The sequence below is a fragment of the Myotis nattereri genome (assembly GCF_964212035.1).
Source record: "Myotis nattereri genome assembly, chromosome: 2".
NCBI classification, from domain to species: domain Eukaryota; kingdom Metazoa; phylum Chordata; class Mammalia; order Chiroptera; family Vespertilionidae; genus Myotis; species Myotis nattereri.
The window spans coordinates 190,566,929-190,593,791 of NC_138076.1; the positions used below are offsets into that span (position 1 = coordinate 190,566,929).

At 45.7% G+C, this 26,863-nt stretch overlaps 1 protein-coding gene across 1 annotated transcript; it reads right to left on the minus strand.

The window, feature by feature from the left end:
• Positions 1 to 1,689: 1,689 nt before the first annotated feature.
• Positions 1,690 to 26,274, minus strand: FAM234B (family with sequence similarity 234 member B). The gene is made up of 13 exons (XM_081084462.1): positions 25,995 to 26,274; positions 19,389 to 19,787; positions 18,234 to 18,332; positions 14,975 to 15,163; positions 13,838 to 13,968; positions 12,447 to 12,594; positions 11,940 to 12,081; positions 9,661 to 9,804; positions 9,421 to 9,502; positions 7,078 to 7,233; positions 4,739 to 4,856; positions 2,615 to 2,835; positions 1,690 to 2,042 (listed from the first exon to the last, which is right to left on the minus strand). Exons 1-13 carry the CDS (start codon positions 26,029 to 26,031, stop codon positions 2,037 to 2,039), a joined length of 1,872 nt encoding a protein of 623 aa, XP_080940588.1. The 5' UTR covers positions 26,032 to 26,274; the 3' UTR covers positions 1,690 to 2,036.
• Positions 26,275 to 26,863: the final 589 nt, after the last annotated feature.

Sequence of the window (26,863 nt, forward strand, 5' to 3'; positions counted from 1 at the left end):
CCACCATTTACACCTTCTGTACTGGCTGCAAGAGGGAGAGGAAACCTAGAGCTTGTACCATGTTTAGCAAAGAGAGTCAAACTTATCACAGTCAAAACAATCGATGTTAATTTGAAAACACACCATGAAGAATTTAGGGGCATTATGTTTTTCTAGCTTCCTCTTACATTGTTTCTGGGATTCACCCAGCACAACTACCTAAAACAATCCCCTAAACCAGGTCCTCAAGAAAACAATTTCACATGTTACTCCTGCCTAAAGGCCTCAACATGGGTAGAGAACCAGGCTGAGGCCTCCATGACTCAGCCCAGGCTGCAGGACCACCACCCAAGTTTTAGGTATTCTGTCAACTATAAATAATGAGTCTTAGAATTCTCTACTAGGCCTTACTCTCTTCTATCCAGGTAGATTCAAACCCTAGAAGTACATCTGGAATCATCCCCATACTCCTGGGTACACTGTTGATGGTCCCTCAAGTTTGTAATAAGCTTGACCTACTCATGCCCCAACACATGCCTTCCAAAGTGTTGAAACCAAATTTGCTTTCACAGACTTAAGGCAGCAAGGTGCCCAGAAACCTATAGCAAGGCCAACCTCAGGCCAGGCTACGTGCCTGAGGGGAGCTATTGCTACCAATCTTCTGTGATGTCATAATGCCTAACGGGGTAGTTACTATCCCATCAATGCAGGCTCCCTAATTTTCCGTAATCTCTCTCTATTCTGAATTCCTTTATTAACACAAGTTAAAAAATACGGCCTCAAGTAAAGAGAGAACCTGAGTGGCACTCAGAGATGACTTATCGAAACTATTCACGGGAGAAAGCAGTTCTCCTCCAGTTAACACGGGATCTCGGCTAAATACACATGACCTAGAAGTTTAGGAGGGAACTTAGTAGAAGAAGGGAGAACCACTGGAGAAAATTCTAAAGTACTTAACCAATTATAAAAGTTACAGTATTTACATAGGAGTTTTTCTCAAAATACAATGCTTCAAAGATTCTACCAGAAAAGAGGTGTTCAGGGCAAAAGAGATGCACCCTGGGCTCGGGAGCAAGAGGAAAGGTCCAGAAACAGCTCTGCTCTCATGCAAGCAAAGCAAAAATATCCCTGAATAAAGGAGAGCAAAAGAGAAGTGTTAAGGAGGAAATGCTAAGGAAGCAGAGTAGAGATGAAGCAAAGAGGAGCGGATCTGCCTCAGTTGTTCCCGACTTCAGTTTTCCTCGATGTTGAGGACAGTATACACATAAGCACTTTCAACGTTACTGCAGTAAAAAAGATGAGGACCGGCAGAACAATTAAAACCACAGGGTAACATGTGGACCTCATCATTGCTCCCCTTCTGATGGGAATATGGTGGTTCTATGGTCGGTCAATATGCAGACATGGGAAGTGTGAGGAGACAGGATACATAAGAGGTGAATGTAGGGGTGGCTCACCCTGGCTCCTGCATCAGTCTTTCTCACTGCTGAGGTTGGGAAAAAGCCGAGGAACAGGTGCGGAAAGTATGAGGAGAGGAATGATGAGTGGCCCTGATCATTAGAGGCAGGCCTCTGGAAGCCTCAAGATGACCAAACAAACCAGATGTATTTCAGGACAAGAAACTGAGTCCCTGGAGCTTAGGACATAGCTAGAAAGCATTTCATCACAACGCTGAAAACCACACACATGGCATGATGCAAAACAAACTGCTTCAGCGAGGAACTTCACTGGACTCTCCCAGCAAGAGTTTATAAGTTAGACATACAAAAACCAAAACAAGTATTAGATTCACATTTCCAAATTATCCACACAGAGTGCCTAGAGGTGGGAGGTTAATGCACAGGTTGAAAAAGTAGGTGACACACCCCGACCACATGGTTCGTGCCGTTGTTGAAGAACTCCAACATGCCTTCCAAAGTGCTCTGCCACCACCTCGCAGGGGTGGCGAAAGGAGGTTGAAGTCGTCTTCCTTCTCTCCAAAGCACTGATTTTATACTGACAGGAGAGAAACAGCATCCGTTCTGCTCACTTCTTCTTAAACTAAAGGCTGCCTCCGACTAGATCTAGGGAAAAGGTGCAAGTATCAGTGGCTGGAATTTTCTTCATGCTACAGAAATGGAGGAAACCTGAAGGTCAGAATACTCCTCTATTTTCCTGTCCTTCTGTGCAGCTCCAACAGCTCCTAAGTGTCCCTCCATAAAGGCCCAGAGACTTGCTCTTTTTTCCATGATAAGCTCTTCAGTATTGAGCTAGACCACAGATGAGGGCTTTAGCATTTGACAAAGGTAATTCTATGTAACTGCCACAAGCCCAGCATGTCAGCATCACTAGCCTCTACCCAGAAAACATCAGTAGTATCCACCCCCCTCGGTCACTGGGACAATAAAAGCTACGGCCCCACCAATGTCCCTTAAGGGCGGTGGTACCATCTCCCTCTGAAAAGAACGGAGCACCATTTCTCAGTGGTAATGAAGCACCCTTAGAGAACAACGCTGGTCTGAAACAACTGGCTCTTGACACCCAGCTACTCAAGAGGCTCCCATTCTCTCTCTTTTCTAAAGAGCACTGTTGAAGCTGGTAGAATTTGTCCTAAACCCTCAATAGTAACCAAATATTTGTGTCAGAAGCTATTCACCTGCAAGGGAGAATCAACAAACTTGATCCTAGAGAGGAATCGGCGCAGCTCCCCACGGCCAATTTTGGGGGTGGTCTCCTGGAGCTGGACCATTTGGCCCTCCATCAGTGCCCACCGCAGACTAAGCTTGCTGACCACCAGGGGTGCTGGATGGCCTTTGGAGCTTGGCCCCGTTGTCCTGGTAACATAAAAGGCATCTTTCCAGAGGTCGTTAATTCCAACTGAGGAAGGACAAAAACAAGAGCAGTTAACAAGGACAGGAGACTTCCACTAACAGAAGAGTGGTTTGGTTCGGCAACCAGATTCAATCGTTCATTTACTCCTTCAGTAACTCATCCAAGAAGTTTATTGAGCACCTAATAGATGCAAGGCACTGAGCTAAACGGTGGGGTGTAGTGGTGAAGGGCTGGATGCCAGCAAAGCAACACATTCTTCTCGGCTTTTGTACCATAGTTTCTCTTTTTTTTTTGGTCTCACAGTATGTTTATTCATGCCAGCAAGGAAAGGGCACTTCTAGATACGGCGTGTCCCTCGTCCCCATCTAACAGCCAAGGTGTATGCGAGCTGACGCTCCCCTGCTGAGCACTCCGCTCAGCTGCTAGTGATGACCCTGAGCAGGCGGGGGACTCGAACCTTTCAGAGCTTTCGCTTTTTCATCCCCACTCCTGATCTTGTACACGATGAGGCCCATCAGCCCCGTCCTCACCCAGATCTCCTGGTAAACCTGGTGTAGCAGGGCTTCATGGGGACCCACACATTTTTAATGAGGCTCTGAAACATCTCGCCACAGGACCAACAGCTCGGGCGGCTGTGACCTGCACAGCCAGCTACTTGGGAAGGTCGCCGAACTGTACCATAGTTTCTCTTCAGCTGCTTCTAAGAAAGCCCCAAATCAGGAAACGAGAGGCTATACCAACTATGGTGCCAATTTGGTAGAAAAGTGAGCACCACAAGCTAGAAACTCTGAGAATTCCTAGATTGTCAGCACATGATTATATAAGCTATTACCTAGCCAATGTTTATTTTGCCTCATCTTTAAAATATGTGTTGTAATAAAAATGGTCTTGATTCTTGATTACCATTATTAAATGTGCACTAACAGTATTTTATGCTAATATTAAAAAATCACTCATTTAGATCAAATTGCAGGATTTTGTAAGCTGACAGCTCCCTACTTGGCCCCCTACCACACACAAAGCCCGTGGACAGGTGTCTGCAAGTTCCCAATGTATCCCAGTAAGTTCAGAATGCATTAGCTTCGACCTTAAGGCAAATAAATTCGTAAGGAGAAAGCAAGTCTTTGAAGAGCAAGAGAATATGGGAAGATGTAAGGAACATGACTAGCCTGGTCTTCCCCGTCCTCCCCAGCAGGAACAGATTCCCCGAGGCCAGCCTGGGGAAGGAACCTCTGGGGCGAGACCATCGGACACTTCCAGACTAGCAGGTAGCAGTGGCTGGGTTTTCAGAGCTCCGTTTCTGGAGTTAAAGGTCCCTAATATATGACCCCAATTTTGTTATATGATACTATTTAGATACATATATAAACACTTCCCAAATGTTAACAGTCATGACGAGTGGTCTTTTTCCCTTTGCTTTTCCTCCTGGCTGCCATTTCTAGGCAATGGGCATGTTCCCTTTTACTAGTCAAAGGAGTCTCCACTGATCCTAAACCCATGCCCTGAGAAAACAATCTACCTCCATCCTATCCCTCCAGTTAATTCTTTCTAAGTCCTGAGCTCCTCGAGGGTCAAGAAACTACTCTTATTGTGCTCACAGCCCCTGGTGCAGTGCCTGGCATACATCGGGTGCTCAATAAACATCTGCTGAGTGAGTGGCTGCATGCATCCCCACCACTGAGAGCCCTCTGGGAATGGCACCGCACTTCCCCTTCAGCTTGCAGCAGATGCAGAGGAGGTGGGTCCTCACCCTGTGAGCCTGGTGCGCTTCCCAAGGGAACACTCCAGCAATGGCCCTGGGCACCAGGGACACCAAGGAAAACTAGTGGCTCAGCACCTCCCGTCTGAAAGCACACACCCTTCCCTTGGGGACCCGGGCTTCTCACACACAGCAGCACATCCACTCCCCTCTCTGTGTACACAGACTCCCACCGTTGCCGGGACTGACCCTCTGCAGCCGTTACTGTGCCCGTAGCATTGGCCAGATCCAGAAGAATTGAGGGGAATGCAGGGTGCAGGAGGTAAAGGTGGTGAAGGCTGGGTGGCTCAGTTCCTAGGATGACATCCTGACAATGAGGAGCAAAAAGGAAAAAACAAAAGTAATTCTGCATTCCCACACATGACGGTCTTCAGAGGAGACAGTGAGGTTACTCATTTCTCTCAGATGCTAAGACCTGATCCCAACTACAAGGAGAGAGAAACTCCCAGACGTATGAGACATGTTCCAAAGAGCTCAAAATACTAACTAATCACTAACTTCTTCAAACCACTGTGGTTAGAAAATGCTTTCTCCCTTTTAAGAAAAGCAAAAGGAAGAAAGGCAACGCACATGCCCCGGGACAGAAATCTGAGGTAGAGACCTCACCGTCTCCCACCTCCAGGAGCATTCCAGTGCTGGTTCATCCCCTGCAGAAGGGGATGTGTGCAGACAGCGATTACCCACGTATGAAACATAGTGTGCCAACGACATTTCCTCTCATTGGATAGTAAAGCCAATTGCAAGTGTCAGGATATGAGTCACAAAAATCTTATTTTCAGAATATCAAGAACAAGGCTTTGACTAAATAAAACTAATAACAAAAATCTTATTTACAGAAATGAAGAGAAGGCTGACCAAGACAGAGCAAGTCATTGATTATAAAACAAAAATTCCAAGGCCTGAGTGCCCGTCTCCAAGCTCCCTGTGGCAGGATAAACGCACACTGGAACCTCCTGTAGCAGAGTAACTGCTGTGCAGGGATGACCTCCGGCAGGAGCACGCGGTGCAGCCACGCAGTGGCTACAGCACAGAAATGCCGTGGCTGCTTTACTGAGCTCCCCGGGAGCACCACCCTTTTCCTGGGATCCTCTTGGGTCTCCCCTCGAGGAGGAAGTGAAACCCTGAAAAATGACTATCCCCCCTGCTTCTATACTGTCAGCACAGGAAGGAGTCCACTGAGGAGAAGCGTGGGCAGGAGGCCAGCAGCCGCCGCACTCCCACCACACGCTCGCAGAGCGGGAGAGGGCTTTTCCGCACACCCGTAGGTCCCAGGCATGACGGGGCAGATCTCTGGCTACCAGGACAAGAGAGCAGCCTTCCTCACCGCCTACAGCAGAGGCCCAAATCCCTTGGCATGCAAACCAAGGTCCTACACCATCTAATCTAAGCCTGCCATGTCCGGCCTCCTCCTACAATGACTCACCTGCCCGCCCCATGCTTCGAGAATGTCTGGTGACTACCTAAACACACGCTGCACTTCGCTCTATCTTACCTCTGCCCAGCCTACCCCCTTCCCTCAGACTAACTCCCCTACCCAGCTCCTTTCCTCCTGTCAGAACACTGTGTGCCCTTAGGAGCCCGACTTGAATGCCACCTCTTCCATGAAAGACTCTCTAATCTTCCCAGACAAAATGAATCTCCTTTTCGCTTCCATCTGAAATTCTCTCTGCTTTCTATTTCCACCTGTGTAACATGCGCCTTTGTTCTTTTCAGATGCTTATATCTGAGTCATCTGGTCCGATCCCCTCATTTTATTACATGAGGAAACCCCAAAAGTTAAGACGTTAGGTAAGCTGCCCATGGTCAATTTTAGGGGATAGCAGAGTTAAGACTATAATCTAGATATTAAGTCAATCTGATCCTCGGTAAGAGGGAATATATTAGCACCATCATTTGCGGATAAAGAGCTCGAAGCTCAGAGAAGGTAACTGGCTTGTCTGACAGCACACAGTCGGTGAGCTCAGGGCTCTTCCTCCTTCGGTCTCTGCGGGCCCCCATCATTGGGGACCATCTCTCTTCTCTAGAGGTTCAGCTCTGTTAACAGTGTATCCTGAGGTCCCTACAGAGAACGTGGTGCCTGGCACAGAGTAGGTACTGGTCAACATGTGTTGAACGAAATCAAGGTGGGTCTCCCTAAAAACTCAGCGGCACCTCGTATTCTGCCTGACTCAGCAACAAAATACCACAATACAGCACGTAAGACGTTCTAAAATCCGCCTTCTATGTATCAGATCTTCTCTCCCACAGTCTCCCCAAGTGAACTCTCACTTCAGCACAGCAGGGCCCCTCTGCTGTAGCAGCAGCCAAGGGGCTGTGGTTGGCTGCCCCACGGCGTGGCTGGAAGGCAAAGGCGGGAAGCAGAGCTCAGGAGGAAGCAGGCTCCCGCTCTGCCCACTCAAAGGCTGCTTTGTTCTACCCACAACCACCTGGAGGTGTGGCTGGTCTAACAACACCTTCAGACCCAGCCAGCCCCACAGAGCGGCCACCATCCGACAAAGTGACAAAGGGACCCTCCCCGGCTCACTCACGGAATTGGAAGGTGCAGCTGGCAGCCCTTCAGCCCAAAAGAGGAAGACGGACTTCTGGTCTGAAGTAACTGCTGAGGTGGTTGGTATTCTTTTCAAGTGACATGGAGCAGTGTAATTCCAAATAACAGAGCCGGAGTCCCCATCCACCACCATCATCTGTGAGAGAGAAGACAGTGAGGAGAGCCCATCCTCAGAAGGGCAGCAGGCCCAGGGAACACACACACACACACACACACACACACACACACACACACACAAATAACATTTATTAACAGGCTGAAACAGATGCCAACAGCATCGCTCCACCCTGCTCCTTCCCTCCTGCAGCAGCAGCAACGCTTCAGAACAATGATGTAGTGAACGCCGTGTCCTGTGCGCTGTGCGGAGAGCTTCCGTGGCATGTGTAGCTCAGCCCCAGGGTAGTCTCACATTTAAAAGAGCACAGTCCAAACAGGCGAAAAATAAATTAAGAGAAAACGCACTCCTTAGCTGCATCTCTCACAGGATAATTATAGAAACTGAATCCATAATCCCTGGCAGCATTTCTAGCTTCCTTCCCCACAAAACACCTCGCACCCAACAGTTCCAGAGCCTGTCACCTGCCAAAACTCCCCCGTCTACCTCTAGCCCAGTGTCTTTCGCCCTGTCTCCTCAGTGTCTCTGTTCCTCAGTGTGGGGAAAAGACTACATACACCTCTTTCTACCATCACTTCCCTATTCTTCCAGTCTCTAGGGTCCTGCCCTTCTCTGCCCATGCTCAGACTCAGCCTCACATAGGCCCGAGGAAGACAAACTCCTCAGAGTGAGCAGACAGGAAAATGGGCTCATGGTTCAAGATTTCCTTTGATAGTCTTGGGAAGAAAAGAAGACTAGAGACACAGCACTGAACAATTTTATCCAATCATGCGTACTACTTCATTTAGCTGCCACGATAACCCTATGAAGTAGTAAGCAGTGTTGTTACCCATTTTACAGATGCAGAAACTGCAGCTAGGCAAAAATTATGTCAATGGCCCACGGTCACCAATAAACAGTGGAGCCAGGATTAAAACCCAGGTCTTAACCAACCTACTCTATGTACCCTCTCCCTCAATCCTGCCAGGAATGCCAATGAACATTCCAATCTCTACCTGAAGTTCCTTTGAAAGACAATCAGACATTGCTTCCGGAAGGCTCTCCCTAAAGTGACACTTGATCATTGGATCTGTCCCCTGCTCGTGACCGAAAAACCCTACTGTGTCCACACCTCACCCAAATTTTTCAGCTTTGCTTTCAACACCCTCCATCAGCTGACTGTATCCTGACCTCCCTGGCGGGAACCCTCAGCCCATCCTTATCCGTCCATCCAGCAAACCTCTTCTCTGCCCCTATGGTTCTGCACGTCCAACCCCCGACCACCATGAAGCATCTCTTGACTCCTTCATTCATCTGCTCTCCATGTCCCCGCGGCAGTGGAGCCTCCATTACAGCACAACGTGGCAGAGCTGTGTGCGAACAGCACCCCAGTGACTATGAGTTACAGACAGTGGCCTGGCCTTCATTCACGCTGTGTTCTCCAGCACATCATCTGCGTATCCGGCACAGAATGGGGCACCCTTTAGAGGTGATGACTGAGTGTGTGTTGAATTCGCTCTCAGGGAACCGTGTGCAATATATAGATACATATTTTACAGTGAAGATAAACCAAAAAGCTAGGTCAATTGTCAAAAGGAAAACGTGAAAACTCTTGTTCTGCTTCTAATGTTCAAGAAATGAAAACTGCCTATCCAATCATTATATCCTCACGTTACGCAATCTCACGTAAAATGAGAAAGAACTATCCCGTGTCCTCAGGACATGCCATGCCTTTCTGTCGCTGGGCCTCTCTGGTCTTGGTGTTCCTGGCCTGGCATGCTTCCCCATCTACCCCTCTCACAGGATACAGTTCAACTTTCAAGTGCCTGCTCATCCTTCCCTCTTCTATAAAGTCCTCCATAACAACCCAGCCCCCACAGACATCCTGCCTTCTCTGAAATCTTAGGTGTGCATTGGATGCACAGAAGTATGACATTTATTTATGCCTGCCTTCCCCACGGCAGACGGCTCCTACTGCCTCGCTGTAAGCGAGGAATCCACGAGAAGGTCTCCTGTGCAGGAGGAAGGTTAGCCAGAAAAACTTCCGATGCTACAGACTTTAGCACCAAGTTGTGAGTTTTCACTTTATCCATTCAGCTGGACTTTGAGTTCTTTGAAGGAAGGAATGTATTTTAGGTTCTCTTTATTTCTCCCAGTGCCTAGCGCAGAGCTGCACACAACGTATATACTTTATATGTGTTTTGATTGATTTGAGTCCCAAGGATTTACCTTTTTCATCCCGACTCCATCCTGTATCTGCAGGAGGAAGTCTAACGTCTGATCGTCAGTGAAATACCCAGGAGTGGGCTGGCTACAAATGAGAACAAGGTACGAGAGTGACAGTGAGTAAGAAAATGAGGAAAACAAGGACCTCCTTCCCTCCCTTCTCCTGTATCAGCCCCAGATATCAAACAATTGTTCTGGGAAGTGGTTCAAAGCAGCAAACGTGAGAAGGAGCACACTGCCAACCTGTGTAGGCCCTGGAGACTCAGGGTCCAGTGTGGTGTGAGGTTCTGTCCCCGAAGCAGGACAAGGGCCTGTCCGGTTGTGATCAGGAGGTTGCTGCAGTTGGAATCCGGTGCCTTCACCATCTGGAGCAGCTCAACACCGTCGCTGAATCACCAAGACCCAGACAGTCAGTCTCTGGATTAGATGAGGCTCCTGACCCACTTATTCTGACCTTTTCTCTTGGTACACAGGTTTGTATAACTTCTATATTCATCTCCCACAATTAGGTGAAGTCTGCCGTTCAGTGAACTCTCATTTTCCTGACCTTTAGAAACCAAGAATCCCTAGAAAATCCACGCAAGATCATAAGGAACTCACAGAGGTGCCACACACCACTCACGTTGGACACTCTAGGAAAGAAAACAGAGCCAAAGGGAGCGACAGGGAAGGGAGGTGCAGATCTGGGCAGGAGTCCTGAAATTGCCACTAAGCGTGGACAGTGACTTCTGGTAAATACACACAGCATCACATTATTTCTTTCTCTGCACAACTGGGACCATTTAATTTAACATCTGTCAAATTCACTGGAACAATAGGATACTGCCTCAGAAAATGATTGAAAACTCCCAGTATCAAAGAATGAAGACAATTATTACTAAACTAGAGGCCCAGTGCACAAAAATTTGTGCACTCTGGGGGGGGGGGGGGTCCCTCAGCCCGGCCTATGCCCTCTTGCAGTCTGAGACCCCTCAGAAGATGTCCACCTGCTGGCTTAGGCCCACTCCCTGGGGGATCGGGTCCAAGCTGGCAGTCAGACATCCCTCTGGCAGCCCGGCAGCCCTCGGGGGATGTCCACTTGTCAGTGGGGAGCAGGCCTAAGCTGCAGTCGGACATCCTTAGCGGACATCCTTAGCGCTGCTGAGGAGGCAGGAGAGGCTCCCACCACCACCCCTGTACTGGCAGCCATCAGCCTGGCTTGTGGCTGAGCAGAGCTCCCCCTGTGGGAGCACACTGACCACCAGGGGGCAGCTCCTGCATTAAGCATCTGCCCCCTGGTGGTCAGTGTGTGTCATAGTGACCAGTCATTCCCAGTCATTCTGCTGTTAGGGTCAGTTTGCATATTATCCTTTTATTATATAGGATAGAGGCCTGGTGCTTGGGTGGGGGTTAGCTGGTTTGCCCTGAAGGATGTCCCGGATCAGGGTGGGGGTCCCGCTGGCGTGCCTGGCCAGCCTGGGTGAGGGGCTGATGGCTGTTTGCAGGCTGGCCACACCCCCTTTAGGATGGGGGGGGGGGTCCCCACTGGGGTGCCTGGCCAGTCTGGGTGAGGGGCTGAGGGCCGTTTTCAGGCTGACCAAGCCCCCCTGGCGGCGGAAGCTCCTAGCCTCTCCCTTTTTTTTTTTTTTTTTTATTCTGGGATTTATTTACCTTCTATAATTGAAACTTTGTAGCCTTGAGAGGAGCTCAGAGCCGGCCAGGGCAGGTGGGAGTGAAGCTTGGCTTCCTCCATCGCCAGGGGCAACCCACTCCTACTCGCTCCAGCTCCGTGGCCACGGCTAACTGAAAGCAAGTATCTGGGGCTTATTTACCTTCTATAATTGAAACTTTGTTGCTTTGAGTGGAGCTCAGAGCCAGGCCGCGGCAGGCGGGAAGCTTGGCTTCCTCTATCATTGGGGCAACCAAGCCTCCTGCTTGCTCCAGCTCCGTGGCTGCCAGCCACCATCTTGGTTGGGTTAATTTGCATATAGTCACTCTGATTGGCTGGTGGGCATGGCTTAAGGCATGTTGAAGTTATGGTCAATTTACATGTTTGTCTTTTATTAGTGTAGATGGGTAAAATCCACTGCATATGACAAACTACATGCTTTTAGTTAAGAAGGAAACAAAAATCAAAAAAAAGATTTTATGCATACTATTCCTGCTTCTGCCAAAATGATTCTTCAACTAAGAGAAAAATACAGGAAAAGGAGGGTAGATATGTCAGCAGTTTGACAGTTATTTTAAATAAACCTATCCCCCTAATTTAAAGTTCCCCAGCCTCACCTCTACTCAGAACCTAAACCAATATCCTTCTTTCCAACCTACGTGCAAAGGGGTCACACATCATAGTCACTAACACACAGAGAGCAACACAGTATGTTATCGAGAAAATTTCTCACTCACTGAGACCGGAACAGAAGGTAATAGCTTAAGACTATCACTGCTTCCCCCCAAACCTCTGCCCACATATTCACCAGCCCAACCAAACTCAGAGACTCCATGGCACGTGAGAGCTTGAAAGCTCAATGACAAGGTCCTACCTGTAAATGTCAATGAGTTCTGACAGGTTGATGGATCTTCGCTTCTCCCATTCTGGCTCTTCTATCTGCAGAGAAGGTGGTGAGCTGTCTCGATTTTGGGCCTGAACAAAAATGTCCCGCAGGGCGACAGCTTGGATATTTCCTAGCACCATAGGAAGAGCCAATACTGAGAAGCTGAATTTAATAGGCCTCCCCCATGATGAGGATCTGAGAGAGACTTAGAGCCTGATGAGATGGGTCTACCAGAGCCCGCCCAGACTGGTCCAACAAGGAGTGAACCGGGAATGATTATATAGATGCTGGACAAAGAGTCTTCTCTTTGGAGAAGGCAGCAAAGGGGGAGCAGAGTGAATGACCTACAACAGGCGGGGCAGTGAGCACTCCCTACTATAGCAAGTGATGAAAGGGCTGGTGTCAGCAATTCCCCAGCTTTCACCAGTCTCACAGAAGAGGTCTAATCACCTACATCCATGGGGAACAGTAGCAAAAACCAGCCTTGCTTCTTACCAAAGCCAAAGAGGATGTAGACAGCCCCATTGGCGGTGATGTAGACCTGAGGACCAATCAGATTCCCCTCTCCCACGATGTTGTACTTCACAGGTCGGCCCACTGGACTCCCTGTCCGGCCAGACACCAGCAGAAAACACACATCTGGCTGAAGAATTGAAAGAAGGGGGGTCCAGTCAACAGAAGCCCTACTGTTTCCCCATCATAGTCTCTCCACATTATCATCGCTTCATTGTTAGCTAAGGATTCAGAAACACTCTCCAAAGTTGGAAAACACCAAGCCCAACTGCTTTACTCTATTCCCTGGAAGTAAGAAAGAGAGGCAAATGTTAGACACCCGCAAAGGGCATCTTGACGGTAGCTCAGGCAATTTCTCTGAAGCGCGGTTTTGGCTGATGAACAGTCTCTTGAGACCAGAATTCTAGCTCAGAGCTAAACACACGACAGCTGACCCCTGGTCTCTGCTCTCATTCCCAGAAATCCCCAGTAATATTTGGTCCCAGCAAGAATCAGTGCAGACACTGATCCCCCACCATAACATCACATACCTGGCCTGGCCACTCTCAACCTTACTCTCAAACAAAGATGGGCAAACTTTCTGTGAAAGGCCAGATGGTAAATACTTTAGGTTTTGCAAGCCAAATGGTTTCTGTAGTAACTACTCTACCACTACAGTGTGAAAGTGGCCATAGGTAATAAATATATGTGTGCCAATAAAACTTTATTTACAAAAAAAAAAGCAATGGGCCACATCTGGCCTGCAGGCAATAGTTTGCTGACCCCTACTCTAGAGGATTTTTTGGGGGGAGAGTCACTGGTTGGGAAATATGAGGACTGTATCAATATCCTGACCTCAGTAAAGCTTTTGACAAAGTTTATCATCCTGAGTTCTTATGCATAAGATAAAGACAAGTGATTTTCAGTGTACCAGAGGAGGAGTCAGTGACAATGCAGAAGGAGGTTTTAGTGGAATGTCACAGCACTCTGCTTTTGTCCCAATACTATTCGTCATTCCTATCAAGGTCATGGGTTTGATTGGACACAATATGAACCAAATCTGATTTGGCCATAGACAGTAAAAATAATAACATCACCATAGTAAGTCTATAACAAGGCCACAAAGCTACAAAGTGATAATTATTCAGAATTCACACACAGATCTCTCTGGCTGCAAAGCTCCACCTGTCATAGTTAGTGGAACCATAATGAGACTGCCAGGGAAATGGGTTCATAATGGTAATTTATCCATTCAATCTCACAAAGCAAATTTATTTAAAGCTACGCCCTTGTAATAAGGGGTTTCAAGCAGCATTTATAACAACAATACTAGGAACTAACTAAAGTTAAAGTGCTCCCTGCAGGAAACACAAGGACCATTTTATACAGCATACCTGTGATTCCCCAACAGCCAGAACCACAAAATCTCGAATGCCATCTTCGTCCACATCTGGCAGTACCACCCCTGGGGCAGCCAGGGTACCGTTGGATAGGTAGTTTGGGTTTAAAGTCCAAATGGCTTTCCCTAGGGAAGGACAAATAGGCTGATCACAGTGATGGCTTTCTGCCTCCTGAAAAGGTGGCCACACCACCACCAGGCCAGAAAAGAGAAACTCAGTGGCCAAACAACAGATAGTAACTCCTACTTCCTTTTTACCTTACTAGGAGGAATGGAGCAGGAAGTGTGAGATGAAATCCCCAAGTACCTAGCTAACAAACCCATGTAATAACTTCACACCTGGATTTTTTAGATAAATGGAGGTGCTAACGTCTCCCCGGGAGAGAGGAGCCCACTTGTCTGGGACAGAGGAATTGATCTGAGATTATTACAACTATTAAGGAACCACCAGGGCAGCCAACCAGAAAACTAACTCTCCCTCCTCCTACCACGTGTTCACCTGAGTAGAGAAATCAAGCGTAGATTTTCAACATGACCTCAGCTCTGGAGTTAACTTGCATGCAATCCTTTTCCATTCAGAACTACCCAGGACCAAACTCCAACCTCTAAAATTAGGAAGGATGATATTTATTCAGTCCAAGGTGTTAACAAGCATGCCGGCAGTATACTTACAACTCTGTAAAGAGCCTTCATTACATATACTTCTTTTTCATACCTTTTGTCATGTATGTCTACGTGCAATAGGAAGATAAAAAGCCAAACAGCATGTCTCAACAAACCTTACTTTCTCCACTGACATATTTTTAAGTAGTTGATGCCCAAGTTCACACACGGACCCCATAGCTATCAAATATGAAGAGGCAATGCTCAGCTGTCTTTTGTGCAAAGAATAGAGTAAGGAGACTATCTAGCAACCAAAGGCCTCAAGGTAGTTTCTGTTCAGGTTAAACTGGGGATCTAGCACTCAACCTATTCCAACCCTTTCTGTTATCTCCCTAAAATAACCGCCTCCAAAAGCAGTAAATCAGATTTCCCACCCTGTGAGAGTGGAAAGGTCCTCCCCCACCAGACTGTTCTAATCCGAGACCATGGCTCACTGGAGCAGAAACCTTTTGTGGCAAATGATCTTCACCTGATGTCGCATTGAATGCGCTGAACATCTTGTGCATCCCTGTCACAAGGCAGATGGTCCCGGCCATGCTTCTTGGCATCAGATCCAAACATGTAATATCTCGAGCCTCCTCAGGGAGAGGACTAGACCAGAGTGTGCTGCCGTTCATCCCCGAAAGGCACACAAGAACAGCAGGTGGCCTTGAGGCACCTAAAAGCACACAAAAGAGAGAAGAAATGAAAGGAGGCAGAGGAAAGAAGTAGAGATGAGCAGGAGGCCAGAAAACCAAAAGTAAGTGGTGGTAAGGCAGCAACCCACACCTATGTACTTGGCTCCCTCCCATATTTCTAGTAACGAGGTCTGAAAACAGAGCTTGTCCCGTCCTGTCTGCTCAACACATCTCGTCCAAGACAAGAGCCCTGGACCTCCTCCAGGCTGCCTTATGCAACTCCACGCTTGCACCTCCCCCAACTCCTTTGCTCCCATGCCTGTCACCTGAGCCCAACAAAATACTGACATCCTTAAGGATAAAGGCTATTGCATTAATTTCTGTACCTCCAGTATCTTACAAAAATACTGGTACATGGCAACCAATTGTTGTCTGAATAAAGACAGGAACAACAACAAAATTGAGAATATGAAAAAGTTGAGAACAACAACAAGAAAAAAAACAAACCGGGAGGGAAAAGTATGCTCAGAAAAATGAGGCTACTAAACTAGACTATCTGCAGAGCAGGGAGCAAAATACCAGAATTCTAATTATCACTAGCAAATGCTCTCTGGGGGCAAAAAATACATATTTTCTTAAATAAAACTTAAAATTACACTTAACAATCAGTAGGTAGGTCTTCCTGGCCTAGAATTCATTGGAATCAGCTGATTTGGCCCCAATCAGTAAAGAATACTATCTGGGAAAATTTAATACCTAGGTCCAAGGATAGCTGGTAAAGGACTGGAGTAGCTCACCTCTTTAATAAATAATCCTTTATGTCAATCAAAAGCAGAATAATAACTTTCTCTGGTGCCAGTTTTACATTCACTTTCAGTACTAACCTATCTCACACACTTGCCACCTCCAGCAACAACTCATACAGCAACAACTAACACAGCTTTGTGGCCCCTATTCCTCAGTGCTGCTAATTAAAATCACAAGCTGAAAACAAGAGTCAAACTGTAGCTCACAGTTTCAGCTTTGGTTGCCAGAAGCAGTGGCACACATGACAAATCGTGGTGATAAATGTTAACATCCTGACTTCTATGGATGCTCTGACATACTGTCCTTCCCCGTAAGGGTCCCTATGACTCTACATCAATTCTCTGACATCTTTTTCTGGATGGTGATGGGTTATCCCTTTCCCATTAGTCCATGACTCCCTCAGGCAAAGACCACACTCACTTTGTTTAGATCAATATAACCAGCACAGCTCTGCTTAAGGTACACAGCAGACATTCAATACGTAGTCACTGAATGAATGGATGGACAACAGAACAAACAAAAACACAATCCTTCTTATGTTCAGGGGCACAGAGCTTTGAACCCACTGTCTGGGGTTAATGGCAGCAGTTTGACAAAAGGGTCAAAAATAATGAATTCCACAGTCAGACCCCCAGGATTTGGATCCCAGCTCTGCCATTTACAGGCTGGGGGACACTGGGCAAGTTCCTTAGCCTCATTATGCCTCATTTTCCTCATCTGCAAACAGGGAATAATTATATTGTCTACCTCATGGGACTGAGATGAGGGATAAATTCATCCATCATATATGTTATAGACTTCCTATGGTGCACAGCACACACGTTAGTGATGTTATTAATTTTATAACCTATGGCCAAATCAGGCTAGTCTGTACTGTATCCAGCTTAAACCTATGACCTTGTCACTATGAATCCTGATATGTAGCAAACCATACAAATAACAAATGACGGAAAAGAAATCTCTAAATCTAAGCGTGGGTGGGGGGAATTTTTACTCCAAAGGCTAGCTAATGAGTCATAGGCAGGAAAAAAATATAACTCAGGTTCAATCACATAGTCAGCATTTTGCCTGGAGATTCTCTCTGAAACAGATCTATCCCCAAATGGCTTCTACTTAGTGAACAAGCCCCAAAAAGGTATTTCTTATAAGAGGAGCACATAGCCTAGAATTTTCTAGAATAGACTTGGATGTTTATTCCAGGGCCTGAATGATTCAAAAGTAGTTACTAGTGCATCCTCAACCTCAAACTTGAGTTCCTCTATCGGCTCACAGACTATAGTTCTAAACCCCTTTTAACAGAGGCCGAGAGACAAGCCAAAGCTCCCGTGGACCTATGCTGAAAACCCAACACTTTTTTTCTTTCTTCTGCAGTTGATCTGTGTAACAGCTGGGGTCCCAGGAAACAGACACTCAATTAGGGTAGGTTGTGAAAGGTTTACTAGAGACAAGATGTGGTCAGAGTATAGGAAAACCACCAGGAATAGTAAAGCCCTCAGAACTGTTACTGCTCCCAGGCCCAGAGGAACAGTGGAGAAAGTGATTACTGGAACCCAGAAAAAGCAAGTCCTGTAAGAGGACCACCTTGACAGGAGCTGCAACCTGTGATCAAGGATGTAGCCAGGCTGAGGTAATCCATCAGGGAGGAGCCAGAGGAATTCATCCTCTCTCTCTCTCTCTCTCTCTCTCTCTCTCTCTCTCTCTCTCTCTCTCATATTCCAATTTCTTCCCTGTGTTCCCCATTGGCCAAACCCAACTGGAAGTCCACAGGCAAGGGAGACGCTGACATATTCCATGCATAATCCTCCCCAAGCAGAAAGCAGAATGGAGAACAGAGACAAAGGGAGTAAACAGGAGTAAAAGGATGTAAGGCAAGATGTAAGTGTGATATATTAGTATGTGAACAAAAGCTTTCTGCCGGGATGGGAAGGTAGGAGAGTCAACATTTCCTGTAACCTAAGAGGCAATGGAAAATGGATTGGGAGAAAACTCAAGAAACCTCAGTACTAATGCTGAGCACTGCAGGCACGTGGGCAAGTCGCTTCCTCTCTGGCCTCAGCTTTCTCCCTGGACTGGTGACCACGAAGAGTTCCTTCCCGCTGCAGAGCCCTACGGTTCCTTGACTGAGTGGTATTTAGAAGCAGGAACTTCCTGCTGGGGGTTATCTTGTGTGACAGCTCGTGGTGCCTTCCTATTCAGGGCAGGCCCTTTTCTACGCGGCCCCTTGGGCGAAGCTTTCTCTTCGCTCACAGGGGTCCAATCACTGAGCTTCTCCTGGAGCAGCCTCTAAAATGAACAGTCGCTTACCGACGGCACTGCCATTCCTTGAAGTTACAAAGGAGAGAAGCACATCGCGCAGGCCATCTCCATTCACATCGGCCAACTGCAATGGAGACAGGTCCCCACCTGACAAACACATTAAAAAAAAAAAAAATCCTTAGCAACGCACCACAAACCAGTTGAAACAAGAAAGGGACACACAGTGCCAGCACTTCATAAAAACCAGGCAGACTTTCAGCTCCTGGATGAGAGAGAGTAGACACATTTCCGCCTGTTCCTCTCACCGAGCACAGCCAAAATCCCTGGGCATTATCCATAAAGCAAATACGAGAAGACTCTGGAAGGTCTGGCCAGGCCTTGAGCCTTACTTTTCTCTTTAAATCGCCCTTCCTGCAGCTTTGCTCTCCCCTGGACAGTGTTGGCTGCATAGCAGGAACCCAGCAAGCCAATGCTCTACGGCTAATCTACGTCTAATTAAGACCAAGGCCAACACCTCTTCCACCCTGTCCCCTCCCCTCTGGCAACCCCCAGGCCCTTCTCTGTGTCTACGACTCTGCTTCAGTTTTATTGGTTCATTTGTTTTGTGCTTTTAGAGTCCACATATAAGTGAAATCACATGGTATTTGTCTTTCCCTCACTGGCTTATTTCACTGAGCATAATACCCTGTAGGCCTATGCTGCTGCAAATGGTAAGATTTCGTTCTTTTTTTATGGCCAAGTAATATTCCGTTGTATTAAGAAGTACAAATTGGTAGTCCCAAAAGAGTCATGGGGATGGAAAGTACAGCATAGGGAATATAGTCAATCATATTGCAATAGCTATGTATGGTGCCAGGTGGGTACTAGAAATATTGGGGAGAACACCTTGTAAAGTATATGACTGCCTAGCCACTGTGCTGTACACCTAAAACCAATACAAAATGATATCAAAAGTAAATTGTAATTGAAAAATACAAAGTTTAAAAAATACAACGCCAACAGAAACACAACAAAGCAGTGATCTTCCCAAGTTTTCTGAGCTGTATCAATCCATCTTTTGGTTTTGCTTCAAATCTTAACCTCCTAAAGGCAGCTCTGCACACAGGGGGAGAAATGCTATATGACACACATTAAAGATTTGGAGGACATTGTCAATGTCATCAGATGCTTTCCAGAATTAGGGATAAAAATCCTGCAGCTCACCTCCCTGGGGGCCCAAGTGGCGGCTCCAAGTGCTGTGCAGATCCCTGGGGGGACAGGGGATCAGGAACGCACATACGAGCACCAGGACCATCGAGATCACCAAGGTCAGCAGAAACACAGATGTGCGCACATAGGACACGATGGCAGAGGTTGTCTTCTGCTCCAGGCCTCCGAGGGGCTCCGAGGGGTACCCCTCTGTGGGGCCCTCCGAAATATGTGGCTTTGCAGCCCCTGCCACCTCGGCATCTGAGTCAGGCTCTGGGGCTTCTCCCAGAGGACTCTTCCCATTCTTGACCCCTCCGTTCTTCTGCTGCAAGTCCAGCACAAGATCGTCTTCACTCTCATCACTGTCGGCCTGTGTGAGGGGATCATACTCCCCTAGGTCAGGGCTCTTCTTCCCTGAAAAGACAGAAAGAGAGGGCTTCGCAGGGAACAAGGAAGGAGAAACCCTCACCAAGTGCATGGCACCTGCAAACACACAGAACTAAGCAAACTGAAACAAATCTAGATTTACAACCTTGGACCTTCATGGCTCTGCAAAACAGACATCAGCAGGGAGGAAAGGATGGGGGAGGGGAGAAATCACAGGGTTCTAGAACAGTGGTTCTCAACCTTCTGCCCCTTTAAATACAGTCCCTCATGTTGTGACCCAATCATAAAATTATTTTCGTTGCTACTTCATAACTGTAATGTTGCTACTGTTATAAATCGTGATGTAAACATCTGATATGCAGGATGGTCTTAGGCGACCCCTATGAAAGGGGTCGTTCGACCACCAAAGGGGTCGCGACCCACAGGTTGAGAACCGCTGTTCTAGAATCACTGCTTTCAGGAGTTTAAGAAACTGGAAAAGAAATGGAGAAAGGAAATTTCAAATACCTTTGTAGGTTTTTGTTGTTGTTGTTGTTTTAAACTCTCTTAGTTTGTTTCAATCTCACTAATGGAAAAAACCATGGCTCTTATATCATCAACCTTCCATAGGCCTAATATGAATATTTTCTTTGATGTTCTTAGATATGTGATGTTCTGATCTTTCCTGGGACTTCCCTACACTTTTAGAATATTGATTCTCTATACCTTGCTTCTCACAGTCCAATATCTGTGGCTTCCTAATTGTTTCTATGAAACCATTTAGAAAGTTGAACACTAAATGCCACCTGGAGATGTTTCACTGGAAATTCACTCCTAAGAACCTCACTGGGATCCCAATGCCTTTCAGTGCATGTTTCAGTAAATAGTGTTTATCTCTAAAAATGCTATTCTGAGCACATATTCCAGGAGGGAGCAGGAACACAGAGGTAGAGGACTTGTCTTGAAACTGGTTTACACAACAAGCACCTGTTTATACTTAAACCTTATGTCTATTTGGAGGTGGTAAAGAGGCAGAAATTACAGGAGGGCTTAAGCACACCTCCTTGCAAGCCACCCCTTGCTGCCCTCACTGCCAATGACTGGATGATTTTATGCCTTTATTTCATGTTATAACCAAGTAAAAAACAAGAAAAAGTTTCTGTTTTGGAAATTACCTGGTAAGCTGTTACTAATGTAAATGCTACTTTAAATCTTTTGTTAAGAAGAAATATAAAAAATCTAATTAAAAAGGGAAAAAGAAGAATCCTCGATCCTAATCTCTGTCTCTGGTCACTGTGATCTTGATGGCACTTCATACATTACGTCTCAGTTTGCTCAAGATGTGAAATGAAGCAATAAAACACTATATGGAGACCCATATGGGAAGTAAAGTCTTTAGTGTAAAGTTTAGTGTTTGGTATATAGAGTGTAAATAAATGTTTCATTAAAAAATGAACATTCAAAAAAAATGAACATTCCACAGAATTTTATAACATTAAGTATTTTGAAAGAAAAACACACACACACACACACAGAAAATACTGAGTAATCTAGCATTCTGTTAACTACAAATTTCTATATATTTTCACCTTCAAAGCTATTCATTTTGTCTGATAAATATTATATTTGATTTTAAAGGCATAAATTATTTTAAAAAACAATTTTTAGGAATTTCATTCAGAATAGTACTTCAGGATATGCCATAGAGTCACTACAGGTTCAAGCTAATCTCATCTAGTTTATATATCTACTAGAGGCCTGATGCATGAAATTCGTGCAACGATTTTGGCCCTCGCATCCCTGGCTTTGTCCGGAAGGTCATCCAGACGGTCATCTGGACAGTCATTCTGCTGTTTGGTCTAATTAGCAAATTAGCTCTTTATTATATAGGATTCTATGAGCCAAGTTATTTTATTAATTAGGGCATTTCATGCCCTAACCATCTCAAGGTAACTTGATAATAATTTACAAACAGAACCACAGGTTGTTGTAATAATATTAACCCTAATATTTTTAAATGCTTCTTTTAACTAAATGAATATACCTAACAGGATCTTTAAAATGTGCTATATATAAAAATGGGTATTATTCAGCCTTAAAAAGTAAGGAAATTCTGACACAATGGATCTTCAGTACATTATGCTAAGTGAAATGATCCAGTCACAAAAAGACAAATACTGTATGATTCCATATAATGTAGTCAAAGTCACAGAAACAGAAAGTGGAATTGTGGTTTCTATCTTCACAAGAAGCAGGCTGTCAGCACATGTAGGGAGTGTGCAGTAGGCAGCCAATCAATGTTTTGCTTTCATGTAGATGTTTCTCTCCCCCTCTCCCTTCCTCTCTCTCTCTAAAAAATCAATGAAAATATTTTTTAAGAAAACTAGAAAGAAAGGTATGACTACAGAAAACAAAGGTGATCCAATATATGCATAACTGAAGAAGAGAACAGAAAAGAAAATGGAAACAAAAACAGTACTTTAAAAATATACAAAAAAAGTTCCTGCAATAAAGCAAAACCTAAAACTGCAGAATAAAGGATAAAATGAGTCCCAAGAAAAACTGATAACAGTCCTGCTGGTGTGGCTCAGTGGTTGAACTTCAACCTATGAACCAGGAGGTCATGGTTCGATATCCGGTCAGGGCATGCCCAGGTTGCAGGCTCCATCCCCAGTGTGGGGAGACATGCATAAGATAGCCAATCAATGATTCTCTCTCATCATTGATGTTTCTATCTCTCTCTCCCTCTTCCTTCCTCTCTGAAATCAATACAAATCTATTTTAAAAAAAGAAAACTCTTACAGAATAATCAACATTGAAACATATCCTAGTAAAGGCATTGAACTTCAAGGACAAAGAAAGAATCATATGAGCAACCAGGCCAAAGGAAAAAGAATCAAGTCACTAATAATAGGAACAAATATCAAGCTGACTTCTCCACAATAACATACATTCCTAAAAGGTCATGCCACAGTATGTAAAAAGTTCTGAGAGGAAAAACATGGGTGTGCAATGCAAGAACTTTCATCCAGACATGACGTTTCTGAATTATAAAGGCAAGCATGCAAGAACTCAGGCTATCTTACTCTTGTGTCTTTCTCTTAAAGATCATAGAAAATAGGACCCATTCTTGACCAAACTCTTAAGATAAATATTTACTTTTACAGTATTAACAGCACATATTTTTCCAGGTAGTTCAAAGACAAACCTCAGCTTAATTATTATGGACTGCAAGCTTTGGTTTAAGAACTCCTAAGTAAATATTTTTTCTATGTTTCACAGAAAGACAGCATGGGTGTATAAACATCAACTCTTCAGGTTGAGAAGATAACATCAAAACCATGCTTCTAAGCTCAGGGCACTCTCTCTTCTCTGATGATTTCAGTTATCACCCATATGTTTCAAACCAATAGAAGGTTTTCAAAGAATAAGGAAGACACTGATTTTCCATAGCTATCACTTTCCCCCGTACGAAGACTGAGGATGCTGGTTACATAATCATTCCCAAAATGGTATGGAGGAAAATATAAATAGCAAAGAGATGCAACTATACCATCCACAAAGGTTCCAGGAAAATATACTATAATATATACTTGAGTCTACACTTTACATAGACTCTACTGCAATGAAAGGTAAATAATTCATATCATGGATTAGTTGATCCAGGGTACATAATCATTCTAAGTTATACATAATAAAACAAATCACTACAGTAACATTATGGTCTGATGTTCCCTTTAGTGTTTGACCTTCAAACTTTAAAATGAACTAAGAAAATATATACTTAAGAGGTAATTGTCCCACAGGCTGCTTTATGAATGTCACATTGTCCTTCTGTTATTGATTAACCTCATTCTATGCATGTGAGCCAAACATCTATCTTGAGCTTAGTGGAAGGTTTTGAGGCTGTGAAACATGGCTGCTTTTTCTTCATGAGGATGAGGATATCTGTCATTACCTCATGATTACATCGGGCCTTCCTTCAAGTATCACATTCATAAAAGATCATGGTGCTTATGATGATAATAACAGCTAACCCTTATTGAATAACCAACATGTGTCGAAGGTTTACAAACCTCTCAAGTATATCCATCTCTTATACTTTGCCAAATAACCCTATGAGGTCAATATGTAGTGAGTGTGTGGAATACAGTGAGTGTTTCATAAAAATATTATTACTACACATGAAGAAACTGAAGCTTGAAGACATTAAGTAACTAATCTGGTAAAGACCGGATTTAAATCCAAGCCTGTCTCATGCTCTTAGTCTCCATTCTATTCGGCTTCCTTACATGTAAAAATAGGAAGGGCACCATTGTGGTGATCATTTCACAATATATACAAATCCTGAATCATTACATTATACACCTAAAAATAATGTTATACGCCACTTCTGCCCCTTTAAAAAAAATAGTAAGTTAACTAAGGTAACATGACAGTAACTCCTAGGCTCAATAACTACAGTGCATCCAAAAAGAGCTAACAGAAAACAACTTTTACCTAATATAAAAGCAAAACCAAAATGTATTTGGGGTGGAAGGGAGAAACAGCAAGAGGGAGCCAAGCTAAAGTACAAGCTGGAGAGAAAAAAAACACACACAACAACAACAAAAAACCCGTATCACATAAACGAATATATGGCTATTGTATCTGGGCCTAAAAAAGTATCAAAATACTTGACTGCTCAGGGCAAGCTGCTGTGCAAACATAGGCCCAAGGACCAGACTGTGTTTTCTCTACCCTATCAGATGACCAATTTACTGAAACTGAATACTCCATGGGGTAGAAATGCCACCGCCTCAGGATGTGAGAATGCAGAAGAGCTCAAGAGTTTTGAATGCAAGATTTTCTTGCATTCCCATCCTCAGAGAATAACTATTACCTATGCTGTAAACTAAAAGAAAAAAGAAATAAAGCTAAATATGTCTGACCATCTCATTGCCTCCCTTGGGAGAATATCATACTACACTAAGGTTACATAAGGCTACTCTCTTCAAAGTTCATTAATCCTGCAGGTATAGAGACATGCCCCGCTTCAATGTTACATACACATTCCAAAATAGATATTATCAATGCTCCTTCCAAAGTTCTAATGAGCCCACGTGAAAAGAAATGTCTTAGATCATGAAGTCTGGAGACAGAAATGCAAATTCATATCAAATCCATAACCAACGCAGTCATCCAAGGCTCGAGTGTAGCAGGCTGCAAGCTCCTTGACCCTGCAACCCCCCTGCACCTTATGCTGGATATCCACCAGATACACAACTAGCCCTTCTCAGGGTGCCAGGGAAAGCAACTGCTTTTCCCCCTAAACCCTTAAGTTAATAGCAAACAAATGTGTATAGCTTAACGTTTAAAATTTATTTAGGTGGGATCATAAAAATTTTAAAGTCTTAACGTTTAAAATTTATTGGGGCAGAATAAAATAGACATTTACTAAAATAGCGAGTTTCTAGCAGCACAGTTCCATTCTGGGGGTTACAAACAAAACAACAAACAAAAACTTGGAGCTGCTGCTGCCCAAAGTACTGAATTAGCTCTGGAAGTTGTCCTCACCACCAGTGCCTCTTTAAAGAATATCCCATACATTATCTGCAACTTGCAGGTGCCAAATCATCTCCCTCCCATAAATGCTGAGCCTGGGCAGCCAGAGGCTGACCAAGTGGAATCAAAAGCCCGGGATCTAGCGTTAAAAGACCCCCCCGCATTCCAGTTCAGGTTTTTCCAATACCGCTTAGCGACTTTGGACAAGTCAATTCGGCCGAATAACTCTCATTTTCCTCTTCTGTAAACTCGGAGGTTAAAGACCTGTCATTAGGTGGGGAGGCTGCTCCAGAGGGTCACAAGTCCTCGGCCGCCCCCGCTCCCCATCCCCGCCCCTGCCCAGGTGCAACCCAGGAGAGAAGGAGCTGCAGACGCTCGGGAAAGGATGCTCCCTCACAACCCTTCCCTGGAGGCGGCGGCGCGCGCGCTGACATTCGCCATCGCAGCAGCTCAGCCCGCTCCCGGCCACCTGCCCAGCGCGCCTCCAGCGTCCCTCCCTGCCAGGCTCTGGGCTCGCCCCGCGCCCGCGGTCCCCGACCCGCCAGGCGCCACTAACCCCCAGCCCAAGGGGGCTGCACCGCTCGCCTCCGCGCGCCTGCAGCTCCGCCTGGGTGAGGGCCAGGCCCCGACCGCCTTCACCCGCAGAGCCTCGTCTCCCCGTCTCCCCAAGCCCGGCGGGGGCGGGGTGGTCTTGAGGCTGCAACTCCTTACCCGGGAGCTTGAGCGCCCTGGACAGCACTGTCGCCATGGCGGAGGCCCCGGTGCGCGTGCGCGCGCCCGCGTCCTGTCGGGAAATGTAGTTCCGGGAGGACGGTGCGCTGCGCTGGGTCCGAAAAGGTAGGAGCTGCGCGGCAAGTCGAGGTCAGGAGGAGGGGCCGGCTGGCGGCCTCCGCGCCCACTTGCAAGCTGCCGCGGGCTCTTCTGTCGCCCACTCGGAGCCAGGCCCCTTACTTGGCAAGTGACCTGAGTCTCACCTTATCCTCAGTGAAGTGGGGAGATGAAGCCTACCACGTAGGTTTGCAGTGAGAACGGTATGACATAACCGACTCTTGTGTTGAGAAATGCGCCCTGGGCTTTGGAGGCAAGACAGACGGGATTTCAATCCTGCCTGCGTCCCTTACTAGCAAGGCCCTCTTGGGCAAGTTACTTGGTATGACTAAGTTTCACCCCCCCCCCCTTTTTTTTTTTGTAAGAGAACATTTATTGGGTAAATTACAGAGGTAGAAAAAGTAATTCCTAGAAGAAATAGGCGTAGGAAACAAGTCTAGAGGTAAAGGAAGGACCCTTGGAGCTTGGGAGAGAGGAAGGTGATGCTAAGGTTGGGGGGAGGGGGGAGGGAAAGACATGGGTGTGCTCCCTGGAAGGAGAAAGTTAAGCTTCATTTTTTTTTTTTTTTTTTAATGGAGACAATACTATCTGCTTAACAGGTTTACTCTGAGAATTGAATATATAATCTGTTTAAAACACAGCGCACATATGCTCTGGTTTCTCTTCAGACCGCATAAATCTTTCTCCTTTTAAAACACAGCGCACAATAGGCAACTGTTTCGTTCTTAGGAAAAGGTCAAGGCTTCCTGGAG